This window comes from Xylocopa sonorina, unplaced genomic scaffold (genome assembly GCF_050948175.1).
Source record: "Xylocopa sonorina isolate GNS202 unplaced genomic scaffold, iyXylSono1_principal scaffold0392, whole genome shotgun sequence".
Taxonomy (NCBI): Eukaryota; Metazoa; Arthropoda; class Insecta; order Hymenoptera; family Apidae; genus Xylocopa; species Xylocopa sonorina.
The window spans coordinates 116,589-131,941 of NW_027490463.1; the positions used below are offsets into that span (position 1 = coordinate 116,589).

The following is a 15,353-nucleotide window of genomic DNA, read 5'->3' on the forward strand; positions in this document are numbered from 1 at the left end:
GTACGAAAGCCGAAGACAGGCGCGAGGCCTGTTACAGGTGCGGAGAAACGGGACACCGCTCTGCGGAGTGCAAGGTGAAGACCGCCAACTGCCCTGGATGTAAGGCCGCGGGATGCCAGGCCGACCACAAACTTGGAGGAAAGGCGTGCCAACCGGCACCGTCCGCTAAGAAGACGGGGAAATTGAGAGTTCTCCCTGCAAGACCCGTCGTCGAGAAAAATAAATCCACGACGAAGAAGAAAGTGAAGAAATCTGCGACGGACAAACCCGCGGAAACTAAAAGGAAACTACACAAATGCTCCAAATTAACTTGAATCACGCCGCAAGAGCTCAAGATTTAATGATCGAGAGCCTACAAAGCGGCGTGGTCGAGTTAGTGGTGGCATCCGAGCCGTATTTTATCCACGACAAGCCGTCGTGGATAAGCGATACGGAAGGAAAGGTCGCGATCATCCAGGCGACGCCGACACGCATCCGGCCGATCACGCTCATCGCGCAAGGGCGAGGATTTACCGCCGTAATCGAATTGTAGGCGCCGCCGAGCTGGTCGTTGCAAGATTTCGACCAGCTTTTGGATGAAGTGGGAGGGGTGGTAAGACGCCACGCCCACCTACCAACGTTCGTCTTGGGAGATTTGAACGTGCATTCAACGCTCTGGAATTCCTCAAGAACGAATCAACGCGGCCACTCTACGATGGACTGGGCAGCTTCCATTAATTTAAAGTTATTAAATCATGGAGACTCCAGTACGTGCGTGCGTCAACAGGGCGAGAGTAAGGTCGACCTCTCGTTCGCGAACAGCGCCGCAGCTCGTAGAGTTACGAAGTGGATAGTAGATACGGCTGAGACCTTATCAGACTATATTTATATAAGGATCAGCGTATCTAAAATTCAAGAGAGGAGAACAGCGACCAAAAATCAAAATAAATGGTCGCTGAGAAGAATGGACGATGACCTATTTATGGCAGCAACCCTCGTGGCTACCTGGCCGGACGAACCGACCGAAGAGGCCGTAGTCGAGAGCGAAGCGGATTGGTTTACGAGGACAAGCTGCGATAAAGAAGTCGAAAGCACGAGCCTGGGACGGGCTGCTCGAAACTTTGCGCGAGAACCCGTGGGGGCGTCCGTATAAAATCGTAATGAATAAATTACGACCATGGACGCCCCCGTTGACGGAAACAATGGAGACTTCGTTCCTGGAAGGAGTCGTCGACACGTTCTTCCCGTCAGAAGATCCAACGTCGGCGACGATCAACAATAATTCAACGATTACATCAAGTATCTCAAGAATTAATGACCCGAACACCTGGTCACGGGAATATGAAGTTTCCAAGGAATAAATGGCTCGCGCCATCAAAAGAATGATGAAGAAGAACACCGCGCCCGGACCGGATGGAATCCCAGGACGTGCGTGGTCCATGGCTTGCAGCATCCTCGGCTCAAGATTGAGAAAATTATTCTCGACTTGTTTGAAGACCGGGATACTGCCCTCAAGATGGAAAACCGGCAGATTGGTCCTTCTCAAAAAGCCGGGAAAACCAGAAGACTCTCCGTCCGCCTACAGGCCGATAGTCTTGCTCGACGAGGTTGGGAAATTATTCGAAAGAATAGTCCACGACCGACTCGCCGAGCACCTGTCGCGCGTCGGACCGGACCTGGAAGACAACCAGTACGGCTTTCGAGAAGGAAGATCGACAATCGACGCGATACAAAAAGTAAAATGTCTCGCGGAGAATGCGATCAAAGAAGGGGGAGTCGCAGTGGCGATTTCTTTAGATATAAAGAACGCCTTCAACTCCCTCGAGTGGAAAGCGATTCGAAGAGCGCTCGAAGAACACAGGTTTCCACGATACCTGTGGAGGGTCGTGGAAAACTACCTGATCGAGCGAGCGATAACCTTCGAGAGTCGCAACGGTTTCGTTAAGAAGGAAATAAGCCGCGAGTTCCACAGGGATCTGTTCTCGGTCCCCTTCTGTGGAACATTGGTTACAACGCGGTCTTAAAATCGCCAATGCCGCTAGGAGTTCATCTCACGTGCTATGCGGATGATACTCTGGTATTGGCGATAGAAACGAGCCGGAAGCGTGCAATCTGCCGGGCGGAAATCGCTGTAGCGGCCGTGGTCAAGAAGATGGAAGAACTGGGGCTTCAAATGGCGCCGGAGAAAACGGAAATCCTCTGCTTCGAAGGAAAAAGAAGAGATCCGAGTGGAGGAAATGAAATGGTTACCATCGGTCCAACGCAAGTTAAAGTCGGGAGCGAGATGAGTTATCTCGGAGTGCTCCTCGACGATAAATGGACGTTCGACAGCCATTTCGCTCGTCAGGCCGTTCGACTGGATGCTGCGGCAAATTATCTGAGCCGCATCATGTCGAATATGAACGGTCCTGACGAGAAAGTCAGAAAACTTTACGCCGCCGTCGTGAAAAGTATCGCTCTCTACGGAACCCCGGTGTGGAGCGACGCACTTTGCAGGGGGGGAAGAAGCCTTCAACTCCTACGAAGTGCGTGGAGAAGAATCGCGATCCGCGTCGTGAGAGGATATCGCACGATATCTTACGACGCGGCAACGCTGTTGGCGGGCCTCGTGCCCCTCGAATACCTGGCGCAAGAAGACCAAACCGCTCCAACGAGAGATGAATTGAGAAAGGAAGCCAGACGCTTCACTTTCTCAAAATGGAAAGAAAAGCTCGCCCCAGCGTCCGCTCACAGGACCGTGGGGGCGATAATTCCCATTCTGGAAAAGTGGGTTGAAGAAAGAAAAGGACAACTGACCTTCAGATCCACGCAGGTACTGATGGGGCACGGATGCTTCGCACAGTACCTGCAAAAGATTGGGAAAGAGGCCACGGCTGCGTGTTTCCATTGTGGGGAACAGGAAGACACGGCGCAACACACATTGGAATTTTGTCCAGTGTGGAAAACGTTGCGTCATGCCCTTGTGGCGGAGATTGGTGCGGATCTCTCGCTGAATAGCATTCTTCCAAAAATGCTGGAAACCGAGAGATGCTGGCGGGCTACAATTTTATTTCGCGACAGATTTATGGCTGCGAAGGAAGACGCCGAGCGTGAAAGGGAGCGTACGCTCCCTGCTCGACGAGTCTTACGTGGTCGGCATCGTGGACGTTTGCCACGTTTCGCTTCAAGGTAGGGGACTTTCACTTCTCCGAGGTGAAAGTCGCTCCAAAGTACCCACCGGGGAGCGAAACTTCGTCGCCACCGTCCATCTCGTCGCCACGGGCGAGAAGATAATAACGGAGGAAACGAAGGAAGAAAAGGAGACAACGCAAGCGGATTCAATACAATTACGAATAGATAAATTTCGTAATTGGAATTCGCGTGCCGAAGAAAACAACATCAAAAAGAAGAGGACAACCCTTGGCTACCCTCCGTCTAAACGTGTTACGACGGGGGGCCATAAACAAGGACCGTCTAGCGAGCGAGGTACGCGTAAGATTTGGGTCAAGCACGTGCCACTTAACGCTCGTTTAGACGAGGGCATCGACCGTGGTCGTTGCGGCAGATGCCTTTTAAAAGGACGAGCTCAAAAAGAGCGAATTTAAGATCGAAGATCTCTGATCTGGGCACAGGGGGATAACTAGAAGTGTTCGAAAGAGTTCCCGGCTATCTTCCGCGACGTGCAGAGAGACCACCGCAGGGTTTTAGTCGGTAAAAGTCCGACATAACCATGGATTTCCCTGCGTTAAAAAAAAAGGGACCCCATAGCTCGGCAAGGGTGGTGTGACCCCTGTCGTTATTACCGTAAACCGGTCATGTTTCACCGGAGCGGGGGCCTTGCCTTTATTGGCCGGCCCGCGAGGGGATAAACCTCTATAAAAAGTCCCTGCCCCAAGCTGTGGTCCGCGGTGAGGGGGCGCGCCCAGTCCTTGCGGCTGGGTGTGGCCGGTGGGTGCATCGGTCTATAGCGGACCAACCTCGGGGTACCTGGCGCCCCCCGGGGTTTTTTAGCCTTCCCCCGGTATGGCGGCTCTGCCGGGGGTGACGTTTTTTCCGACCCACTCGTGGGACCAGTATGGATGCCTTTATTTAAAAAACGGGGAAGGGGGGTAGTGATGGAGAGGGAAAGGAGGGAGACGGAGCCCCGAAGGCACTCCCGGAGGTGATCCGAAGTGAGGCGGTGTCAGTACCGCACCTTCGACTCACCGCCGAGAGACGTAGGAGATTGGAGGCCCTGTCCGAGAGGAGGGAGCGCCTTGCTGCGCGTCCCTCGTCCCGGGCAGAAGAGATAGCCCCTTTGGGGGCGGGAGAGGGGGACACCGGCGAGCCCAGCCGATCTCGGGCCTCGTCGGTGTCCATTAGGTCGCCGTCGGCTCTATCAGGCCGCGAGGGGGAAGAGAGTGACTCCGCGGAGACTTATCTCCCCCCCCCCCCCCCCCGCCGACACGCTCGATGATCCTCATGCAGTTGGGGGAGCACCGCGAGAGGAGGGGCCACCCCCCCCCCCCCCCCCACCCACTATGGGGGATTATATGGCGTTGGCTCAAGCGAAAGAGCACCTCCTCCGGCTGGAGGAAGCCAGACTCAGGCTCAAGTATGAGTCCGAGTTTCTTAGCCATGACCAGAAGGAGCCTCCCCCCCCCCCTCCGGGCAAGTCAGCAAATCCTATCCCCGAGGTGGCCGACTATGCCCGGAGGTTCAGGGAAGAGGACGCTGCTACGTTAGGGCGCAAGGCCTACATAGTAGCGAACGATATAGAGTGGATCGCAGCAAAATCCACGAACATCAAGGGTGGATTCATCCGCCGTTTGCGGGAGGACTCCCGTCAACTTCTGGCTCTGGTCCAGGTGCTTCAGCAGCGACGGGAGCCCCCCCCCCCCCCCTCCAGCAATGCAGGAGGACAAGGCCGTAATAGAGGGCCTGTCAACGCGTATTTCGGTTCTGGAGGCCGAAAATAACGCCTTGAGGGCTCGGGTGGCGGAGTTGGAACGGATGCCGACTCCGGTGCGGGGGATGCCCCCGCCGCGAATGTCCAGCACCCGGGCTTCACTCCAGCCTCTTTCACCGATTGGAGGTGTTGTGGGGGGACCTGGGAGCCCCGACATGAGGCGTATTAGCTCCATGTTGGAGGTGCTGATCGACGCGAAGATGGGGGCTCTTCGCCAAGAATTGGGGCCCCCAAGGGGGTCCGTTCCTCCTTCTTCTCCTCCTCAATTTTCTGAGGGGGGGGGGGGGGGGGGGTAGAAGAGAAAGAAGAAGAAGAAGAAGAAGGAGGCTGAAAAGGCGGGGGAGCAACCTCTCCCCCCTCCGAAGCAGACCCCCAACCGAACAGGAGTAGACACCAGCCAAAGGCTGGGGCCGGTGTGCGGGGCGCACCACCCCCGCCGCGTGGTCCTACCCAGAAGGAAGGAGCTAAGGAGGGGACGTGGGCCCAGGTGGTCGAGCGGAAGGCACGTCAAGCGGCTAAGCAGCCGCAACCTCCCGCTCAGCCAACTGGGCCCCCTGCCTGAACGGATCGAGGCCCTGCTGCAAAAGACAGCGGCCCGTCCGTGAGGCAGCAGCTAGGGCGTCCCCCTCGTGCTGCTGCGGTGGTGCCGACGCTGTTGCCTACCAGCGTCAGCACCTACCAGGAGCTAATGCGAGCGGCTAGGCAGCGCGTGAGCCTACAAGAGCCAGGCATAGCTTCTGTACGGCCAAGACGTGCCCAAACCGGGGGCCTTTTATTAGAAATTCCCGGGGCGAGCAAAGCAGACAAGGCCGAAATGTTGGCGGCCAAGCTGGCATGGGCCTTGACAGATTTTGCTGTCAAGGTCTGCTGCCCGCAGAACCGTGCTGACCTAAGGGTCAGCGGGCTGGACGAATCAGTCACCCCTATGAAGGTGGCTGAAGCCTTGGCGGCGGCAGGCGGATGCCGAGTCAGCGAGGTGAGGACAGGTAACATACGTTCCTCACCGTTCGGACTCGGCACCCTCTAGGTGCAATACCCTGGCTACAGCCGCACGTAAAGTGGCTGTGACTGGGCGTCTGAGGGTGGAATGGTCAGACGTTAGAGTCGTGGCCCTCCTAGCCGGCCCGCAGCAGTGCTATCGCTGCCTCGAAAGAGGTCACGTGAGGCAGTGATGCACTGCTGATGTGGACCGTGGGGACCACTGCTATAAATGTGATGCCCCCAGCCACCGGGCGGGACAATGTTCGGCGGCTGCCCCCCATTGCATTGTATGTGTAGATATGGGGCGGCCGGCTAACCATCGGCTGGGAGGGCCACTATGTAAACCTCCCACCCGTAGGGTGAGACATGTTGCCGCCAAGGTACCCACCACCACCAAGGAAGTGACTGTGGTGGAGGTGGAGAGGGGGGGGGGGCATCTGCTCCCCCTAGACAAGTGGAGGAGAGCGCCGCATTTGCGACGGCGCTGATGGAGGGCACGAGCCAGGGGGAGGCCACGAGGACGGACTAGCCTTAACCCGTGTTCGTGTCCTCCAGGCGAACATCAACCACGCCCGCCGTGCCCACGGCCTGGACTGCTGGCCTTGATCTCCGATTGCTTAATCGGGGGTCGGCCAGTACGTGCGTGCGGTACCAGGGTGTAAGTGCCGTGGACGTTTCATGGGCTTCCTCTGGTGCCGTACGCCGTCTTACGGGGCGGCTCGCGGACGAGCAGACGGAGACCCTATCCGATCATTGGTACATTCGGATAGAGATCTCCGTCACCACCCCTAACCGCCCGTACACCCACCAACAAAGACAGCAACGTAGGTGGGCTATATAAAGCCCTGGATGAGGACGCCCTGATGGTGGCCGTTCTCGCCGTGGCCTGGTCGGAGCCGTCGACCGGGCCCGTCGTGGATGTGGAGGCGCAGGCCGAGTGGTTTCACGAGGCTATGGTTGCGGTGTGTGATACCGCCATGCCTCGTGCCAGGCCTCCGCCTCGGCGGCCCGTGTACTGGTGGTCGGCTGCAATCGCAGAATTACGGGACAACTGCGCTGCAGCCCGACGCCAGTACGCGAGGTCTCGCCGACGAAGACATCGCGACGAGGCGCGAACGGCACTGTTGTATGCTGAATACCGTCATTTGACAGTTCAACTGCAGCAGGCCATCAGGAGGGCCAAAGCTGACGCTTGGGACGGACTCCTCCGCTCCCTCGATCGGGATCCGTGGGGCCGCCAATATAAGTTTGCGGTCGGCAAACTTAGATCATGGGCGCCTCCAATAACGGAGACGTTGCACCCCAGCTCCTCGGGAGGGTGGTCGGCACGTTGTTCCCATTTGGGGACGAGCTGGCCACCTTTCCGAGGCAGGTGGACCAGTGTGACTGGTCCACCGAGCTGGAGGTGTCCGAGGAGGAGTTGGCCGGGGCTGTACAATGCCTCAGGGACCGGAATACGGCACCGGGTCCTGATGGTATCCCGGGCCGCGCGTTGGCGATGGCCCTTAGCGTCCTCGGTCCCCGTCTTCGGCGGCTTTTTACCGCTGTTTTGAGGACGGGGACCTTCCCACCTCGGTGGCGTTTTGGACGCCTGGTCCTCCTGAAGAAGGAGGGCCGGGACGCGGAGTCTCCCTCCGCATACCGGCCCATTGTGCTCCTGGATGAGGTGGGGAAGCTCTACGAACGCATCGTGGCTTACCGCCTCTCCAGACACCTGTCGCGTGATGGACCCGATCTGGCCGAGTGCCAGTTCGGCTTTAGGGGTGGGCGGTCCACGGTGGACGCTCCCTTACGGGCTCGGCCACTTCCAGGGGAGGGTTAGCATTAGTCATATCTTTAGATATTAACAATGCATTTAATACCCTCTCCTGGGAGGCCATCCGCAGGGGACTCGAATCGCATCGAGTCCCCATGTACCTGTGGGTGGCGATCGGGTCGTACCTGCGCGGCAGGTGTATCGAGTACATGGGGCGATATGGTATCCACCATCGGAGGGAGATCAGCCGCGGCATACCCCAGGGGTCTGTGTTGAGACCATTGTTATGGAACCTGGGGTATGACACGGCTCTGCGTATCCTCCTCCCCACAGGCGTCAGCATCGTCTGCTATGCAGACGACACGATGCTGATTGCCTGTGGGAGTACACCGGGGAGGATCGTCCGACGCGCCGAGGCGGGATTAGCCCTCGTGGCTTCCCGGGTCCGGAGTCTGGGTCTGGAATTAGCACCTCACAAGACGGAGGCAATGTGGTTCCTCGACCATAACCGCCGCCTCCGTTCTTGCGGGGAGCGGTCACTAGCCCAGCCTCTGGTCCGGATAGGTAACGTCGGCATCCAGGTGGTAGACGGGATAAAGTATCTCGGGCTCCACCAGGACGGCTCTTGGAGTTTTGAGCGCCATTTCTCGCTACTGGCCCCCAGGTTGGAACGTATGGCGGCTAATCTCGGCCGTCTTTTGCCCAACCTGGGAGGTCCAGACGGGAGGGTTCGTCGCCTTTATGCGGGCATCGTACGAGCATGGCCCTATACGGGGCTCCAGTGTGGGCAGACGATCTGATGGTCAGCCGTCGCAGCAAGCAATTGCTGCGAAGTGTTTGGCGGCGGCTAGCCATCAGAGTCATCAGGGGATACCGCACGGTGTCCTATGAGGCGGCGACAACTCTGGCGGGGCTACCACCGTTAGAGCTCCTGGCGGCTGCGGATGCCTATGTTTATAGGCAGCTACGCGGTCGCCAGGATGACTCGGCCCCGCCAGAGTTAGTGAGAGAGGCGCTCAAGCTCCAAGCTCGGCGGTCTGTTTTGAATACGTGGCGGGAGCTACTCAACTCCCGCCACGGAAGTAATAGGACCGCCGGGCGGTTCTGCCCATCTTGTCAAGATGGGTAGACCGCAGCCATGGCCGGCTTACCTTCCGGACCATGCAGGTGCTCACCGGGCATGGATGCTTCGGTGAGTACCTGCGTCGGATCGGCAGGGAAGTCACGGGAGAATGTCACCATTGTGACGGACCCGGAGACACGGCGCAGCACACGCTGGAGTGGTGTCCAGCGTGGGAGATGCTGCGTTGTGATCTCCGGGCAGTTATAGGCCACGACCTTGTCCCTGCCATCCGTCGTCAAGCGGATGGTGGTGGACCAGAGGTCGTGGCGGGCGATGACGGCCTTCTGCGAGGCCGTCATAAAGATCAAGGAGGACGCCGAGAGGGCTCGTGAGCGATTCGATCCGTAATCGTCGTCCACCTTGACGGCTGGAGGAGCCTCCATAAGCCCCTCCAACACGTTTTAATTTTATCGCATTTGCGACGCGAGATGATGGACGACTTCCCGCGGGGGGAAAACCACACTTCGGTGTGGTCATACCCCATGTCTTTGCGCGGGAAGTCGTCCAGGGGGAAGTTGCAGACCATGACAGGTGGGGGCCTGTCATGGTCATTGCACGCAGCTTCCCCCGTGGTGGCGGCGACTCCAGCGTGGCCCTGGAGTCGTCGAGGAGATGTTTCTCCAAGTGTTGGAGCATGGGCTGCACTTGGCATTGTACAAGTGCCGCATGGGGATCTTGGCGCTGGGAGGGAACCGGTAGCGTTCATTTTGAGATCCCGGTTCCCTCCCAGGAGCGCCAATGGTGGCCACTGTGGGGTTTATAGCCGGTAGGAGTCCGGCATAACCCCGGAGTCCCCCCCAGGACTCCGGGGTATCCATGATGGATTTTCCCGCGTAAGAAAAAAGGTTAGGTTAGGTTAGGTTAGGTTCCTCCCAAGGGGGGGGGGGTGGTTCTACCTCCCAGGAGCCACCGCCAGTTCTGGACGTGGTACGGGGGGATGCGTCCCCGGGATCCCATAGCTCGGCAGGGGTGGTGTTGCCCCTGTCGTAATACCGTAAAACCGGTGGTCATGTCTCACCGGAGCGGGGGGCTTGCCTTCATTGGCCGGCCCGCGAGGGGATAAACCTCTATAAAAAGTCCCTAGCCTCAAGCTGCGGTCGAGCCTTTTGTTTCGGATTGCTGCACATTCGCGTCTAATTTCAGCAGACTGGATACGACTCGGGTAAGCGGCGATCCGCTCTAGCCTGTCGGTCCAGAGAGTGAAATGTCGACGTTATTTGCACTGAGTCTCACGTATGTGTCAGCGAAGCTAAGCGGCGGTCCGCTCTAACCAGCTGATTACCAATGATCGACTAACGATTAGAATGAATGTAGAATGCCCACACATTGACTCGTGGAAGAACTCGTAGGTTAAGAATGAAGTTAAAGGAGGTTATCAATAACTGAACTTGTAGTTATGAGGTAAAATCAAAGTATATATTGTATTAATCCTAAGCTTACACTGTACTTTCCCTAATACTAAATTAAAATTAGGTTTAATTGTTTAGAATTAGAACTAGAACTAAACTCGATGAATTGAATTGAATTTGAAAATTAGAATGGAAGTAGAAACACTTCTGATTGAGGCGGATAATAGCCCGCAAGCATCGAAGCTGTCTAATGATCAGCTTGCAACGAGGCCCGTAGTAGACTGAATCTCAGATCGCGGATCCGCGACATCCTTAGGTCGCGTCGCGCGCGAGTCACTCGACCCCAAAGTGGGGCGGACGGTCGTCCCGCGGAGTGGGATGGACGGTCGTGCGCGTTCGATGTGAGCGACGAGCGTCTGACGCTCGCTCGGGCGCTCTGCTTATTTCCTATTTTCGTTAAATACGCTCCTAAAATTAGGATTACACATAAGATGCCATATGCTAGCTTGTGAGTGCTGTGTCCTGTTTGTACATCGAGTGCAGTGTGCTTAAAATCGAGGATTTGCATAGTTTTAATTATAACAGTATGTAAAGTACGGATACGGGTGCGTAAGGACGGACTCCTCTTCATAGTACGTGCAATGGTCTTTGTGGCAGGTACGCGTCGTGACACGATCATGTGGTCCAACACCACTGGTGCGAGTGTGGTTGCCATAGCTCGGCAATCGGTCTGTGTTACCTTGTGTCGGTATGCTAGCCTCTGCAATCGCGGCCGGCGGTGTGCGCCCCTTTGCCGGGGGTGCAGAAGGCACCGCATTGTTAGACGGACGTCACAGTAATATCAATGCAACGTGTTATGCATATCTCGTCTACACTACAAAAAAATGTAAATGACACACTTCCTTGCAACGGTACAGCGTTTCTAGTTGTCTACATATCGAAGCAATAGAGTTCTAATGCTTCTTAAAACGCGATATCGCATCTCATTTCTATGTTTCATGATAAGATATAATATTCTTTACGAAGTGTTATGTATACCTCGCCTAAGCTTCAAATGAATGTAAATACCACATTTCCTTGCTAGAAAGCAGCGGTTCCAGATGTCTACGTATCGGAGCAATGGAGTTGTATTGCTTCTTAAAACGCGATATCGCATCCCATTTCTATGTTTTATGATAAGATATAATTTTCTTTTTGCGAAGTGTTATGTTTACCTCGTCTGGACTTCAAAAGAATATAAATGCCACACCTTCTTGCAAGGAAATGCGTTTCCATATGTCTACGTATCGAAGAAATAGAGTTGTAATGCTTCTTTAAGCGCGATATCGAATCTCATTTCTATGTTTTATGATAAGATATAATATTATTTGCGAAGTGTTATGTATACATCGTCCGCACTTCAAAAGAATGTAAATCCCACACTTCCTTGCTACGGAATAGCGTTTGTAGATATCTAGGTATCGAAGGAATAGAGTTCTGGTGCTTCGTAGATCGTAATATCGCATCTTATGTCTATGTCTCATGTAAGATGTAATGTCCAATGCAACGCGTTATGTATATTCCGTCAACGCTTCAAAGGAATGTAATTCCCACACTTCTTTGGAACGGAATAGCGACCCTAGATGTATACATTTCGAAGCTATAGTGTCCTAATGTTTCATAAAACTCGATATCGCTTCTCACTTCAATGTTTAATGTTAGATGTAATATTCAATTCAACGCGTTATGTTGATCTCTTCTACACTTCAAAGAATGTGAACCCTACACTCCCTTGCAGAGGGATAGTGTTTTAAGATGTCTGCTTTTCGAAGCAATAGAGTCCCAGTGCTTCGATGTATGTCAGTAGATTTTCATGCTCCGTAGATCTCATTATGCTTATGTGCTTTTACTCTTCAAAAGTATGTAAATTCTACAGTTCCGTGCAACAGGGGGGGGGGGGGGGGGGGGCACAATGTGTCTACGATTCAAAGCGATGGAGTTCTAATGCTCGATGTACTGCGATTTCGCAGCCCACTCCATCGTTCCAAAGTAAGTAAGCTGTATTCTTCTATGCATTGAGTTATGCCTGTCTGCTTCTTCAATTTGAAGGAATGTGAATTCTACAGTTCTATGCAACTAGATGGCGCTTTATAGTGTCTGCGCGACAAAGCAGTAGATTTCTGATGCTCCATGTAATGCAATGGGACATCTCATTTCAGCTGTTGAATATAAGTAAGATGGAATCCTCTATGCATAGCACTATGCTTATGTGATATTATACTTCGTTAGAGTGTGAAGTCCACAGTTCCATGCAACTAGATGGCGCTATAATGGGACTGCTTGTCAATGCAATAGAGTTCCAGTGCAGTATGCAATGCGATGGCGCAACTCATTTCAGCGTTTCATAGTAAGTAAGCAGTATTTTCTATGCGTTCCATTATGCCTATGTGATTCTGCATTTCAAAAGAATGTGGATTCTATTTATCCCTGCAACGCGATGGCGAGAGCTTATTCGCTAAAGCGTCCCATTTTCATGCTGCATTTCTTGTATCGCATATTGTATATTGTATCTTATATCGAGAAGTGGACGGCGGTCCACGGTGATCTGCGGCGTGTTACGTAATTTCCCGTAGCTCTTGTTAGTTAAACCCACGTCAAGGCCATAAATAATGAAGCCGTGACTTCAGTATCCCACGACTCGAGTGTGTAGTAGTCGAGAGGAGGAGCATTTCGAAGTTTCGAGGGTTGTTCTGTCCCGGGTTTCCCCGGGTTGCGTAGTCCATTAGTTTTTGCTACTTCCTGAGTAGCTGGCGCCCAAAAAGTCCCAGCCTCGCAGCTTCGAAATACCCCCTGGTTAGGCAATTATCTTGTTCTTTTACTTTGCGTTGGCGAATCCGCGGAAAGTGTAAGCACGCGCATATTTTGTACACCTACCTAACACCGGATTAAAACTGTTATATACCCCTTATTACTGGTATAATTACCCCTTCTTGAAATTCTCCTTCTTTCGACTACGTCTAGACGAATGCGCAAATTCGGTTTGCGGGATACTGAACTCACCACTTCTTTTTATATTGCCTCAACGCGGAATTACTAATAAGGACTACTAACTGTTACGCGGTACGCCACGAATGACCGGGGATCACCACCCGTTATATGATATAAAATACAATACATAATATCAAAAATGCGGCAGGAAAAACGGGACGCTTTAGTGTATATGGACTCACGCTCTCTTTTTTAGGCTCCTGAATGCTGATTCCCTCTCTCTCTCTTTCTCTCTCTCTCTCCCCCCCTCTCTCTCTCTCTGATTTACTTTCTCTCGTTCTCAAAACCGCTAGTTTATCAAATCCGGCTCGTCGCTTGCTAACTCGCTCGCTCAATGAATCCACTGGTGGTCCTCGGATCACCTAGATCCTCCTTAGGGCTCCTTGGTGGGATAGGCTGTACGCTTCGGTATTGTTCGGGGCATCGATCGGTGGATTTCGGGGATCTTCTCTTCTCGCCCCCTCGGGTGTCTCTAAGGGGGGGGGGGGGGGGGGGTCCTCCTGATCATTTGAACTGCGGTGCGTATCGCGCGCCGCGCTTTCCACGACTCACCTGCAGGTCCGCTGCACTCTTGAACTTCTCTTTTAGTGTGTTCAGGGGGGGAGGAGGTCCTTCTCACACCTAAAAACCATCCTATGCGTCTCCATGGACGATGGCAGCGGTCATATCTTCGCAGGGCCTTGGATAATATCCCTTGGATTTAAGGTTTTTCTTCTCTTACTCACTAAAGAATCTGGGGATTACAAATTTGAGCATTCAATAACAAAAGTGCATTACATATATAATGTTACATGTAACAAAAGTAGAAGACCAAAATATCATACGTAAGTAGAATCCATAATGTGGACATAGAGATACAGAACCGGCAAAAATTCCAAACAGTAATTAACAAAATTCAAAAAGGGGGAGTGAAAATCCACCTCCTTGACGATGATAGAAAACAAGTCTGCCTCATGCACTACAATATCCCAAACAACCAGCGATTGGCACGCCAAGGACAACAGATGGAACGAATTCCGTGGCAGAACTGTGCAAAGACAATGCCCCTACTCAGCTCTCGTAACGGCATACTCTCAGTACTGTGACGACACGCGTATCACGGCACTATTAATGCACCGCGATATAGCACACGGGCTACACGGTCGTGGCAATGACACTATCAGCTGACCATAGCTACATGCGTGCTAGTGGCGTAGGCTGATATTTACTAATGGGAAAACTGATTCCATAAAAATTATAAGCGAATATGAAAAATGACTAAACCAAGCAATTTATTTATTTTGATTCCAAAATAGATACACCGGCACGAAATAAAGATGTAAGAACTCGATTTAATTATTTTCTATAAACTAGCTCAATACGGCGATTTTTTCGATAAAGTCGTTAATTACTTTATCATAAAAATATATACATTTATTTTATATATATTTTTCTCAATTCATCGTTACAAATTCATGCAATTGAGGGCTATATTAAATACGATGATAACATGTTACTTAAGAAACTGCACAAGATGATGCTAGGGACGCAACAGCATGCATTTTTATTTTATAAGTAATATTTTATTTTATAAGTAATATTTTATTTTATAAATAATATTTTTAGTTTATGACAGGTTGAAAGAAATATATATGACTCTCTTAATAACTATAAATATTGGAAAACAACTATCAAAATGTCTGTCAATACTCATATGTTGAACATCTAGTGACATCTAACGGTTTTAATGTGTATGAAACCACAGATTCCCCATTACCAAATATGACCCAACGTCATTGCTGAGAAGATTCATGAATTGAGCGATGACACATGTTTCACGATGGTGCTGGCGCTGCGCGATTCTTACGGCGTTTTATGTTAGTCTAGAACGTGCTGGTTACACGTTCTCACATTTTAACTAACGAATCCAGTCACAGATGGTTACGGATCAACTGACACTCCTCCGAAGTGACAATATAGTGTCGGTATGGTGTCGCCACAATTTTGCCGTTTGTTATCTTGGATGCTTTTTAGAGCATTACGCGGAATTGAATTTATGCATAACTGCATAGAAACGATATCATATACTTTCATAATCAATGCGATATAAGAATATAAAACGAAGATCTATCCACTCGTACCAAGAGTAAAGATAGTGTTTGACACTCAAGGTTCGTTGTAAATTACAATCAAGCAGTCAATATATCAAATCACAGCACATAGTAAATCACT

General features: G+C 52.3%; 1 protein-coding gene across 1 annotated transcript; it reads left to right on the forward strand.

The window, feature by feature from the left end:
* Window positions 1-340: 340 nt before the first annotated feature.
* Window positions 341-1,132, forward strand: LOC143432480 (uncharacterized). Its single transcript, XM_076909142.1, has 2 exons — window positions 341-457; window positions 533-1,132. The coding sequence occupies exons 1-2, from the start codon at window positions 341-343 to the stop codon at window positions 1,130-1,132; spliced, it is 717 nt and encodes a 238-aa protein (XP_076765257.1).
* Window positions 1,133-15,353: the final 14,221 nt, after the last annotated feature.

Coding starts and splice junctions, on each gene's coding strand:
- LOC143432480 (XM_076909142.1), top strand. CDS start 341: ATGATCGAGAGCCTACAAAGCGGCGTGGTCGAGTTAGTGGTGGCATCC. Junction 458..532: donor GAAAGGTCGCGATCATCCAG/GCGACGCCGACA, acceptor ATCGAATTGTAG/GCGCCGCCGAGCTGGTCGTT.